This window comes from Cynara cardunculus (assembly GCF_001531365.2).
Source record: "Cynara cardunculus var. scolymus isolate 2C chromosome LG 10, CcrdV1, whole genome shotgun sequence".
NCBI classification, from domain to species: domain Eukaryota; kingdom Viridiplantae; phylum Streptophyta; class Magnoliopsida; order Asterales; family Asteraceae; genus Cynara; species Cynara cardunculus.
In genome coordinates, this window is record NC_037537.1 from 710856 (window position 1) to 724638 (window position 13783).

Consider the following 13783-nt stretch of genomic DNA (forward strand, 5'->3'; position numbering starts at 1 on the left):
GCTTATTAGTCCCTCTCTAATCCTATAAATAGAGGGCTCATCTAGTCTTGTATACACATCTTATATAATACCAATTCGGTTTCACACCATTTACAATATTCTTCAAAATAGACAACTAATCTCTCTAGATTTTGCATTGCAATATCAAGAAGCATATCTTTGGACTATAATTTCTTACTAACTAAATTGATTCTATTTGAAACTTCATGCCAAATAACCAAACTTACAATAAATCCAAAACTTGACAGCTCACCATTTACCAAAGATTCGACATCCCTACTAACTTTTTCATCCTCACTTACTTGAGCTAATTGTATTAAAACATCTTTAATTTTGCCAACTTGAGTTTTAATAGCTTTAACACTTTCAATATGACTTTCCCAACGAGTAGTAGATAAAGATTTTAAAGTCAAAAATCGTCAATATACTCTAATAAAACAGTCCCTCATTGTAGAGTTGGAGAACACATTGTATGTTGTTTGACAAGTACCAAAAAAGGTTTTTGCTCTGTGACAAGAATTTGTCATATCACATAACACTATATTAAGATTGACAACTACATGGCATATAAAAGGCTCTAGGGTTTATATCAAGTAATTTTTTTTGCACATGTTGATGTTTCCTTTTCATACTAGACCCATTGTCATACCCTTGTCCCCGCACACAATTAATATCTAAATCAAATGATTTTAGAACATCTTGTAGTACGTTAAGAAGTCCTAAACCGGATGTATTTTCCACAACCAAAAACTCTAAAAAGAACTTTTTGACTTGTATAGGAGAACTTGTCACATCAACACATCTTATAATTAAAGTCATTTGTTCTTTATGGCTTGCATCCGGAGTACAATCAAGAATAACTGAAAATACTTTGCCTTTTTGGTTTGTTTAATGATTTCATTCTTTACATCAGATGCCAACATTTCTATCAATTCATGTTTTGAATTTTGTGGATAAGATAATGCTAATGAGGCTTTGTGTCTTTGATAAGCCGAAAATGTTGTTTCATAAGAGGATCAAACTCAACAATCATTTGAATTATGCCTAAAAAATTTCTATTAGACTCTTCGTAAAGTTTTTCATTTGTTCCACGAAAAGCTAAATTATACTCTGTTAGGCATTTCACGGCAACAATTATTTTAACCAGAATTTCTTTCTACTGACCAGTATATTTTTTTTATTAATTCTTGCAACCCTCTATTAAGTGTTTAATTTTTATTCAACCTCAGTCGCAACTCTGACCAAAACTTTAAATTAGTCACATGTTCCGGACTATTTTCATGAATGTTTATTCTTTGACCAAGTTGTTTCCAACAGTCTAAACCTTCACTTGCTAATTGACTGTTTTATCGACCATCTTTGAAAGGCTTACAACAAAAACATAAGACTTTATCTAGCTCTTTTGAATAAATGAATGTCTATCTATCATAACAATCACTGTTTCTTAATTTACGAACATAATATTCACAAGAGAAATGTCTACCTACTTTATCTTTTGAAAATATGATGTTAGTTTCTCTAATAGGCCCTTTTACTTCAAGTAAGTCTTTCATTTTTGAATTTAATCCATCCCAAACTCTTGGATCAAATATATTCACACAAATATCATCTAGAAGAGGATTTTCTAATCACAAGCATTTTCAATGTTTTCATCATCTATGGTTTCATAATCACAGGCATTATCAATGCTTTCATCATTACAAGCATTACCAAAACATTGATATGAGAGTTTAGTTATTGTAAGTTTGGTTATTTGGCATGAAGTTTTATATAAAATTAATTTAGTTAGTAAGAAATTATAGTCCAAAGATATGCTTCTTGATATTGCAATGCAAAATCTAGAGGGATTAATTGTCTATTTAGAAAAATATAAGGAAATGGTTTTACATGTGCTATCCAAGATAATATCAGAGTTGAGCCTGGATTTGCTTTAAAACGTTTTCTTTCCAAAAAAAAACAATTTGATGAAATTCCAAATACCGAGAGAGAACAACAATCTGCTCAAGAGGCGTTTAGAATTGATTACTTTCTTGTTTTAGTTGATATGGCTATTTCTCAGTTACGAACTAGATTTGAACAAATGAAAAAAATTTGAATCTATTTTTGGCTTCTTGTTTGACGGCTGAAAGTTAGTTAGTTTACATGATTGATGAGTTGAAAAAAATGTTTTTTGGATCTTGAACTTGTTTTTAACAAATGATGATAATTCTGATATCGATGGGCAATATTTGTTTATGGAGTTACAAGTTTTGAAGGGTATGTTACTGGAAGAGGCATTTGAGAGAGAAAATTCTTGGACATCCATACAAAGTATTAAGTTTGCAAAGAACTTGCTTATAGGATTTTTCTGACCATACTCGATACTGTAACATCTGTGGGAAGAAGCTTTTCGAAATTAAAGTTGTAAAAGTCATATTTGCGTCTGCCATGACTCAAGAAGGATTGAACGGGTTAGTAATTTTGAGTATTGAGAGTAAGTTTTTAGCAAATATTAACTATGTATTTTATGTTCCGTTATACGGGGTTTTGGATTGTATCACTTTTGCTATATCTAATAAAAATCGGCATAGGGATGAGCCGCCTAGCTTGACTAGGTTTCAAACCCCTTCAAATATAAGGGGCATTTTTTGGCACTTGCCTGCTAAAACTGTCCACACCACGTCATGCGACTTCATATGCGACCCCAGGTTGCATATAAGTCCCTGCTACAACCCAATGTGCAACAGAAACCTCACATCGTATGGCCAACTCGCATGGGTGGTTGTGCGAACTGTATCACCAGAAATCAACAGACAAGCAGAAGTTCGCATACAAGCATAACTTTGCAGGCGGATAACAAATATTGAGTATCATCTTATCAACATGAAATGAGTTTCCTGAAGTTCACTACTTCAGGGCTTGACGGAAGATGTTGGTAATTTCTTTTGCTTCTCTAACCCTTTTGGAATGTTCTTATATATGTGAGGATATATTATGAATATCTATTTCTTCATGATGCTCTTATTCTGTTGGGACGTACTTTTTGGCTGTTTGTTAAGCTTTTTATTTATAGAAAGTTGGAATGCTTGCTAACTGGTTTTTCGACACTTGAACTCATTTTTTCTTAAGCCATGAGGAATATGGTCGCTTGCTTCCATGCCCTGCCGAGAATGTTTTACCAAGAAAAATTGAGCACTTAGTTGTTAAAGAAGGAGGACCTGTTCTTGACTTCATTACCAAAGCTTTGGATCTTCCACCATTGTGAGTTGACATACTCTTGTTCTATTTTCCGTTGTGCTAATTAATTCTAGCCCATGTCAGTGACAGATAGAGATGGACCTAAGAATTTTTCAAGTGGTGGGCACCATTTTGACTATAAGAAACGAAGCTATGGATATTTTTCATAACCCATCATTGGTCTGTTGGTTAGTTCTTTACATTTTGTATGTGAGGTCCTTTGTTAGAGCCTTTTATTGCAATTTTTTTTTTCAAAAACATGATAAACCTGATATTAAGAGCTAAAAACTAAGAATATGATACAAACGTGATTCAAATCTGCGCCAGGGATGGGAGAAAAGTCGTGCAGACCAACTCTATCAAGAGCAATTTGTGTTATCATTAATATATATAATTATTAGAATATAATTTAATATATCATTCGTGTTTTTGTTACAACACGGCAAAAGTCAATAGTTCGAATGAAGAGAAAAAAAAGAAATTGGAGGCTGTACACCTCATTTTCCTGGGATTGTAGTTCAATCAGTCAGAGCTACAAAATATATACGGTTGCACAACAAAATAATATGGTAGCACCTTTCATGACCCCTAAAGTTTTTTGCTATCAGAATTTGTTTTACTAACCCCTGTTTAAATTATAACTATTGTGGTATCTAAAACCTTACATATTTGTTTGGAATAAAATAAGAATTCTGTTCAATTTATAAAAAAAAATCCCATGTACTAAAAAGTCCTTTTGCGGGTGAAACTTGAAACTGAAGACTTAAACGATGTTGAGTGGTTTAGTACACATGCTAAAAGTAGTTATTACAATATTGCTTTGGAGAAAATTCTTTTTCTGGACGGGTTCCAGGCTATGTCCGTACTAATCCAGGCAAATTGTGACTGCAAGAAATCAGCCCTGATAAACACAGTGGCCACAAATGTTGTGTACGCCTGGAATCGAACCTTAGGCAGATGGGATATTCCACCACATCCCCCAGGACCTCAACAACTACACCAGAAATATCAGCAAGGTCACTTGATTCCATAGGATCCATTGTAGGTCTGCATCTATATTGACTAATATGCTTGAACTTTGAAGGTACGTTGCAGATCTTATTCATTTTGGAGCAGTGTACTATGCCCTTGTATGCCCAAAGCCTCCTTCAACTGCCACACCAGAGGAAATCAAGTTGTACAAAGAGTTTACTAATCCGAGAGTCTTAAGAAAGCGACCTTCAATCGAAGGAAAAACCGTGAGAGAGGCACAAAACACTTTTAGGATTACTCATATTGATGAGTTTGTTGAAGTGGGGACATATGTGAGGGTGCATGTACGTCCAAAACGATTTCCAAGGTACTTAGAAAAGAAAACTATATCCTATAATCTTAGTTTCTCATTGTGAAAACTATTGTGGGAGCTCGCCAATTAGTTAAACAATAGACATATTTTAGTCAATAAGTTACTCCATCCCCAACGGACCAAAGATGGAAATATTTGGAATGCATGCAATTATTGATAGACAGAAGAATCATGGTATCCACTTTCGTGGTTGCATCCAAATCTACAACTAATTGATTAGCAAAAATGCAATAATGACCACAAAGAACCATCCTATTTTTGAGATTCTTCATTTTGATAACGTACTAATCATAGGCTTGTGTACATCTTACCCCCAAGACCCTGCTGCCGAGCGGGATATACTGGGGTTGTGTTGCATGGTTTGGTACTTACTTTTTAGGCCGTTAAATGAATAAGCAACACCCTGATGAATTCTATAATGGGAATGTGATGTGGCAATATAATTGGTTTTATAAGATTTATTTGGCAAGAAATCTAAGATTTACAACTTGGAAGTTGAGTTAAAATGATACATTGGCTTATATGATACTCAAACTGCAGGATGTACAAGCAAGTAATACAAAATTTATTTGATTTAACTTCTTCTTTAATTAAAACAAGAAACCTAAGGTACAAGTGTCCAAATCTTCTTTCAAAAAGTATTTTTTTTAACATGATTTAAGGTACAAGTGTCGAAACCTTCTTTCAGAAAGTATATTTTTAACATGATTTCTACACATTTTCAATTAATTCATCTCTTTTAAGTAAGTTGACATGTAATGCCATGTGATTTGGTTTTTGTATTTAGTATAATTATTTGGCATGATAAACGTGTATCATGGTATGCCATGTAGGAGTTCTATCATCACAGTGTTCTTTTGGAAAATCGGGTTAAAAACAGTATCTGTCATGTGCGAAAATTGCAGAAGTAGGTTGATCTTTTTGGTAATTAACCCCAATGATAATGGAAGTTACAATCAGACAAGATAAGAAGTAATCAAAGTATTCGGCTCTTCTTTTCTTTTATTGGGACGTGGGATAAACTCTTAAAAGAGCATATTGGGAACACTTACTTTTTGACAATTCTGATCATTATGAATGCATTAATTCTTTGCCAGATGTTATGAAATTGACTGGAGATCCAGAATAATTGCTGTGACAGAGTCCTATGTGGTTCTCAACAAGCCTGCTGGGACATCAGTATGTGAATCATTTGTTCATCTTGATCTTATCTTATAATTTGCACAACCTTATGCCAAATTTCCAGTAAAATCAAAATATATCCATGTTTACACGCATTTCTGAGTTTTTGGTTCATTTTGGCTTCTTCAGCTATTGCCGTTTACCACTTTCGTTTTGCTACTCTCATTTATATGGTTTGACTAAAAATGAAAATGTGATTTTGGGTCCCATTTACTTGAAAATGGAGAATGGATTTCACTGTGTCACTCAGTTCCCTTGTTTTTTAGGTTGGTGGAACTACAGACAACATTGAAGAAACTTGTGCAACCTTTGCTACTCGTGCCTTGGAGTTAACTACTCCATTAACGACTACTCATCAAATTGATAATTGCACAGAAGGCTGGTATTCTCTCAAGTTTAACTCGAATCATTGGCTATTTGTACTTTCTTGTGTTAATGAGAAGACGGCTAATCTCATCTTGTTTTTCAGTGTTGTTCTAGCTAGAACTAAGGACTACTGTTCAGTTTTTCATAGAAAGATCAGGGTATGTAAATAGTTTCTCTATTAATATTTGTAATATTTATTCTTGACTAGGCCCTTTACACTTCTAAGCGACAACTTTATATTTATTTATTTTCTCGACCAGGAGAAACAAGTGAAGAAGCTTTATCTTGCACTTGCTGCTGCGTATGTGCCATGTGGAGTCATGACCCATTACATGCGACCATTTCGTAGGGCTCCAAAAATTATTTCCAATGGTAAACATTGCCATCTTCATTCAATTTTCTTTTCTCCTTTTGAAATTCTTAATGATATTTGTGTAATTACAAACTTCGGAGAGGGCATGGAATTGGCAACAAAGTTAATCTGAACTTTGACCTGCCATTGACTTTCCGTTTCGGAATAACTCTAGTCAAAGAATGTCAATGCATAATTTATTAGGGTTGCAAGTGAATGAATTGCATATCCTAGTTCTATGATTTTCTTGTATGGAATAATAAATCGACTATTCCCTCTGCTCCAAAATGTTAGTCACTATAGAATTTCATAGATCTTGTTTTCCAACCGTTAAATTTTCTATATTTGTTGATGAAATTTTGTCATCTAAGCAGTGATCTAGTTTCTGTGTTTGCTAAAACGTAGACACATTTGGAAGTTTTCGTGAATTAATTTCAATACAAGCAAATAGAGAAAATGTGTTTAAAGAGGCTTGAAATCTAAACCTTGTTCAAGTCCAAAGGTCAAAATACATCATAGAAAACCTGTTTAAAAAATTTTGAAAATCATAAAATGAAGATCATAAAACCAAGTCTAGTGTTTTCAATTTTTAAAAAACCTTTTACATTTTATTGAACATGAAATTGATTGCCTAAAACCATTTTCTTCATGGTAAACAGATTTTGATATGTTGCAAATTGATGCCTTCACTTTTCTTTAGTCATGCAGCTAATCTACAAGAAATCATATAATAATTTTCCTAAAATATTCCTATCTACCTTTCTATCTCTTATGTTTTCATTCTATGAGCAACCAATAAGCATTACAGCCTTTGCAAACTATCGATCCATATGATATAGGATGGTAAATTGCAAGAAAATTTAGGATTATTTAAAAGTTAGTGTGAATTTCTCCAAAACGAGTGTGCCAGAACCTTAAAAGGACTAACATTTTTAGAACAGAGGGAATACTTTGGATGCATAAATTTAAATTTTTTTTAGCTTTCTTAACTTTTGTTCAACACTAATGATCAATTAAACATGTCACCTATCCTTCAAACATGCAGACTTCATTGAGGAATGGAACCTTTGCCAACTTGAGGTTCTGGAATGCAGGAAAGTTCCCTGGCCAAATGCTTTACTTCAAAAAGAGTATGGAATTGAGGATTTTAATTGGCCTAATAAAGAGTTTGCATATGAGTGCAAAATCAACCTCTTGACTGGCCGTACTCACCAGGTACATGATAGATCTCATGGGTTTTTGCTCCCTTTCTCTGATGCTAAATCAAGGATATAGTTATAGAAACATTCTGTATGAAATATGCTTCATCATTCTGGTGTACTTCTTTCTCAAATTTATGAGTATTACATGTCACTCTTACACCTGATGCTTGAATAATGTATCTTGAAAACTGCAATAGTGGACTTGGAGATGCCTCATAAATTGATCAAAAGCCATCTTTTCATCTTCAAAATTTCAAGCCAAAGTCGCATGTCTTGTCTATTTGTCATCATCCAATGGTATTTTAGACATCTGATCACGATCAAACACTTCTATTGAACTATGTGTCTAGTCAAAGGTTGCAATTTCATGGGATGGAGAGTTCGGTCTGCAAACTAAAATTGATTTAGTAACATGAATCATACTCCCCCTCTTACAAAATAAAAACATTAATATCCATTTATGACATTTCATCGCACAGATTCGAGCTCAATTGGCTGCCTGTGGTGCACCAATAGTGGGTGACTCGATGTATATGCCAGCTGCAATAGCTGAGCTAGCCAGTCCCGGGCTAAACCCTTTTGGGAAGTACAAAAAACAATTTGAAAGTGAAGTCGATAGAGAATGTGGCATCGAAGAATGGGCTGGAAAACATGGGAAGGAACCTGGTGTGGCTATTGGCCTTCAAGCTTGTCAAATTTCATGGGATGAAGGTGAGCACTTCTATGAGGCTGGAGCTCCTTGGTGGACTCAATAGCAAAGTCTAGGATTTGGTTTATGGGGTAACTGATGGAGCTTTGTTGGGCAGATTCTTCTTTACAGGAAGCTTGAGGTCCGTGTTCTTCTAACTTCTAATTTTTTTTAGATGTTGATCTTTTTTTTTCATTTTACAAATTTATTATGACTCACTCCGTTGCTAAAATGTCTATATTTCTAATTATGTTTGACCCTGAATATGTGTCTAGTTTAAAAAATAGATGAGTAAATTCTCAAATCTACCCTTAGAAAATATATAAGAGTTTTGAAGAGAGAGATAAATTAATTAAGGGTAAAGTTGTCTTTTGGTTACCTAAAAAGTGTAATACGTAAAATTGTGTGCCATTTCTATTGTGGACACTTATTTTGGGACGGAGGGAGTATTATTTTAAATGTTGGAGTTCTTATAATGTCTTATTTACATAATCTAAGACATGCAAATGCTTCCTGGACCATGACGGTCGAACTATACATGCATATGCCAATCGAAATTTTTGTTCAAGTTAAGACAACCAATATCGATCAGGTTTCAGTTTTAATTAGTTTAACCGGTTTTTGGACGTGAATGGACTGAAACCCAAAATATAAGAACTGACTATTTGTTGTTGGTTGTTCTAATCAGGTTTATTGGTATTTGTTAGCTAAATTGACTTATGCATATCCCTAGTCATAATACTGATTAAATTAGATAACGAAGTTAAGTTAATATGAGCTTACAGTATATCTAAAGGCACTTTTACCGAGTAATAAGTTTGTACTCCCTCTGTCCATGAAAACCGTAACTCTATTTCATGTATACTTTAACAAATTGCTTGACTATAATCAAATTTCTAAAAAATCATTGATAATGATATAATAAGAGAAACTTTGGATCAAAATTAGTGGTATTAGGAGCTATAATTTATAATTCTGGAGTATAACACTATTCAGGCCATGAACCATATAGATCCAATCGGCAATGGGCTTATGAACTTTAAAAGTTCAAAGTTGCACGAAAAATTGCATTTAGGCCTAAGTTTTGTGACATTAAGTGATTTTCGGCAAAAAAATGTAGAACTGACCATTTTGCCTTGACGAAGCTACTAATGCATATGACTTCCCTTTTAAATGTTTGTATCGACTTCTTCAATTTTGGGTTATGTAAAGTGTTTACATAACCGGAACTACCAGGGATGTCACTCTTGCCTCCATGGCTTTAGGTTGCTTAAATTACCGATGAAATCTTACATTGGTGGGAGGAAGGAATTATAGCCACTTTATCATTTCACATCCCCTCCTTCCAATTGAATGAGATGTAGGAGGGAAACTATGGAGGGAGCATTTAGTGGTATGTTGAGTAATAATATTTATATATTAATTGCACTTAGCATGATTGCACTTGTTGAAGAGTTTTGGCATTGAAGAGTTTTTCTGTCGCATATCATGATGCTGATGACGTACAACGATGAACTGTCCAATAGTCGACTCGACAAAGAAGGGATGAGAATTCATGACAATCTCTGATCTTACTGAAACCTATTGAGAAATTCAAGATCTGTTGTTCCATGTTAAAGTTGTTTATTGGGTGGGTAAATAGAACCATCAATAGATCCAAATAGTTTTTGTCCATATAGATATGGGAGCATCCGTAACTCTCCTACGAGGAGATAATTATCATTTGATAACTCGATTGAGGGTGTGTTTGTTTACCTCTTAATGATTTCATTAAGAGGCAAATGTTTGATTCAGTCACATGTAATCTTGTTTGGCGGCATCTTTTTAAAGCCTATGAATGACTAAATACATCTGGTTTGCTCCATTACCAATCCAACCTGTGTACGATTTAGATGTCGACTGTCCACCCTTTCCCTCACCTTTCTCCTTTCTCTCGCCTCTTCATTCTCTCAACTCCCTCGTTCCTCTTGCCTCTGTTACTGTTGCACCACTATTATCATAACACACCGCCACACCACAATATCACATTGCTGCCCTACCACCAGGTTCAGCCTTTGCTGCTTGAGAAGGTAAAACCCTACCCTCTGCTCTTGCATCCCTTCTTTCAACTGTATGTTCAATATTGAAGATGTGCAACCCTCTGATCTACTTCAACTCTGTGTTGGTGTGAATAAGGGGTTTTTATTTCACATATGGTTGTTCTCACCTCTATGTTCATTATGTTGGTGTAAATAATGGGGTAGGAAACATATTTTCATGTTCAATCTGCTAGAACATGGTAATGGTGGTGTAAACTTGATGTTCAATGTGCTATGATGCATTTCATGTTCAATCCAAGGTTTTAATTGATGTGAGGCATGACGTGTCGGCGAGGTCAATCCTCAAGCCTTACAAGTTGCAACGAGGCCGTGACGTTTTTCAAGGCGTGCCCTAGGGCGGCAATACACACACACAAACACAAACACACGTGTGTGTTAGTGTTTTGAATAGTAATAAAACTATAAAACAAAGAAGAATCATTGATACCAAATATATAGAGCTTATAAAAATGATATCAAGGGTGCAAAGTCGGGACCAAATCTATTGAATCTCAATTCACTACTTTCTTCGATTTTCAAAGAATTCGTGTTCGACTATTCATTTATGGGAATGAGAGTATGTTCCTATTAAAGGCTTTTAGTTGTTATGTTTATTTAAGTCTTAAGTCACGTACATAATTATCATTTATCCCTCGAATTATATTCATTTGAATTTAACAATTGAATTTAGGTGTATTCTTTCCTTAGATCAAAATGGGTCATTAATCAGGAATTTTTCTTATTATATGTTTGCTCTAGTTTTTGTTGTCGAGCATGTTATCCCATTTTTAAATTAGTCAGCAAATGCTAGTTTACCTTACAAAATAACGCGTTGTAACACACCATAACATGTCGTAACACGCCATAACGAGTTACAATAGAAGCCAAGTCTTAGAGTGGAGCCATAGGGGTTAACATGGTGGCAAACCCAAACCTTGATGCCATAACGCTCCATAACGAGTTATTTAGAACCATGGTTCAATCTACTTGGTTTGATTCGGTTTATGCAACTATGTTCAACGAGTTGGTAGTGTTCAATGATTTGGTTAATGTTCAATACTTCTATGATTTGGTAGTGCATGATATACACCCACCAATCTGTTTTACATATAGTAGTAGCCCTGTTGATTCTTGTTTGTAAGTTTCCATTACAGTATCGATACGATTTCTTGCTTCCTTGTCTTTGGTTCAAAATTGTTGATTTATAACAAATTGGTATCAGAGCCATCTTCTCCTGAACAACCATGGTGCCTCCCAAAATTGACGTTGTCGGCCAGAGGGTAGAAACAATGGAAGAAGATGTGGCATGGTTTAGAAACATTTTAGAAGTGGTCTTATCTTGGGATTTTGATAAAATGGGGATTTTACCCACTTGATGATTATTTATACGCAGATGTTCATGTGTTGGATATGGTTTGGTATATCTAGAAGATTATATATATAGATATATCTATAGACATAGAAGTCGGTTTTATTTGGTACGAATGAGATGATATTCCCTAGTTGTAACCATAGGCAACATGATGTGGACTCTTGGAATCGGGCATCGGTTATTGACCAATATGATGTAATTTCTAGTGAACGAGCTTAACTAGGATTTTTGGAGATCTCAAGCTATAGACCTAGTGTGGTTGAACTCGGTGACTCTACATGCAATAGACTTTAAGTAGTTGAGCTTGTTAAATCATTAAACTATAGACCTGAGTGGTTGATCTTACTGAATGTCAATCCGTAAGTGATGCTTATATAACATGGATATGTGACTTACTTTTGTTGTTCCGTCACTATCAATGGTAAATCATCTTAAGATGTAGTGTGCCCTTCCAAGGGCGAGAATGGTGCTAATGGTCTAATTAACTCGATTAAAGCTATGTTTTCGGTTTTAATGTTTTATAGCTTTATTCTTTAACTGTTTGAACTCACTAGGCGTCAACCTAACACTTTTTTAAATAATATGTATATCAGGATCTTAAGGTTGCGGGCCCACTAATGCTTGAGTGGAGTGCTGATTGATGAAGAGTCATTTTTGGGACATCATCTTTTGGAGGACAATTGGAGTTGTGTTATAATAGACTTTTTTGGAGATTATAGTGACACACGATCGTAATCTAAATCTAGAAGCGATTTAGTTTAGATTAGTAGGTTGTTAGCTACCGTCCATTCCTTTGATATAAACTCTTATACATTTCCCCCTTTTGGGTGATTTTATTTAGTTAAGTTTTCGTCATATCGTACAATTTAAATTCTCTCCTATTTTAGGGGCGTTACAAGTTAGTATTATAGCTCTAGTTTAAGTAAACTAGGTATGAACTTAAGATGCCTAGATTTAAGCTGAAACTTTAAGTGACGATTTGTGAGGTGTGGATAGAACTCTTAAGATAAGAGAGTTGTAGAGTCGATGGAAATGCACTAATTAAGAGTTGTGATGATGGTAACGAGAATTCTTATGGTATAATATATTCAAAATTTCATGTAGCTAACATTGTTATGAATATATTGTTACGTGAGCATGCTTGACCCTACCATTATTGCGACGACTGTTGCATGTAATAGTACGATTCAGTTGTTATTCTTATATTAGTGAAAGCTCATATGTTTGTTCTCTTGTATGACAGTCTGAGATGGTTAATACGTGGAGTAGACCGCCAGTCCAAGAAGAGGGACCAAGAAACGAGTGTGATGGCCCCAGATCACACAAGGGGAGCCAAAAACAATGCACTACCCCCCCCCCCCCCCGACATTTTCGTCATCGTTGGGCGGTAGAGTGGATCATGTATCGAGGGTGACATTCGCCTCCTCCAACCCGAGGTGAACCCTTAGAGTGAAATGTTGGCTAGTGTCATGCAAATGGAGTCTGCCATGGAAAACAACATGAAATGTTTGTAAAGATGTTCGAAGACAAAGATGTCAGAGTAACCGAAGGCATGAAACGATTGCAGAGAATGCCTCGTGTTTGAATTATGCATAACCAATTGATAACACGTTTAAATACAATAAGCTTTTGAGCTCTAATAACTAATATGCAGAATACTCTATAAATATAAGATCTTTTAAGACACCAAGAATGTTACTTCTTGTTTCCTAAAATAGATGTCATATTTAACCACAAGGGAGGTGTCTGATTGGTTTGAGCTTGACTCCAAAGGTCAAAAGTACCACGAGGTTCCAGGTTCAAATCCAAGGAGAAATAAAAATCCCCGTGTGGCCACGAAGGTTCAAATGCGGCAGGGGCGGACATGTAGTGTCGGCATGGGTGGCACGTGCCACCGTATTATTTCGCCTCCGAAGGATAAAATTTTTAGGTTTGTTAATGGTGCTACCGTATTTTTCCTGAAATTTTAACAGTGCAACAAA

The 13783-nt window shown here is 35.0% G+C and overlaps 1 protein-coding gene across 5 annotated transcripts; it reads left to right on the forward strand.

Annotated features, from left to right (window-relative positions):
- The first annotated feature begins 108 nt into the window (after window positions 1-108).
- Window positions 109-13472, forward strand: LOC112520381 (RNA pseudouridine synthase 6, chloroplastic-like). 5 transcript variants are annotated; one of them, XM_025128754.1, is made up of 11 exons: window positions 109-2914; window positions 3109-3240; window positions 4301-4555; window positions 5659-5740; window positions 6010-6125; window positions 6213-6267; window positions 6370-6481; window positions 7507-7676; window positions 8143-8374; window positions 8470-8493; window positions 13045-13472. In XM_025128754.1, the coding sequence occupies exons 1-10, from the start codon at window positions 2868-2870 to the stop codon at window positions 8490-8492; spliced, it is 1224 nt and encodes a 407-aa protein (XP_024984522.1). In that variant the 5' UTR covers window positions 109-2867; the 3' UTR covers window position 8493; window positions 13045-13472. The 5 variants fall into 5 exon arrangements, 4 of the variants coding, with proteins under 4 accessions (XP_024984522.1, XP_024984521.1, XP_024984523.1 ...); XR_003069988.1 differs by having other exon boundaries at window positions 8143-8493; window positions 13045-13084; XM_025128753.1 differs by lacking the exon at window positions 13045-13472 and having other exon boundaries at window positions 8143-9007.
- The last annotated feature ends 311 nt before the right edge of the window (window positions 13473-13783 follow it).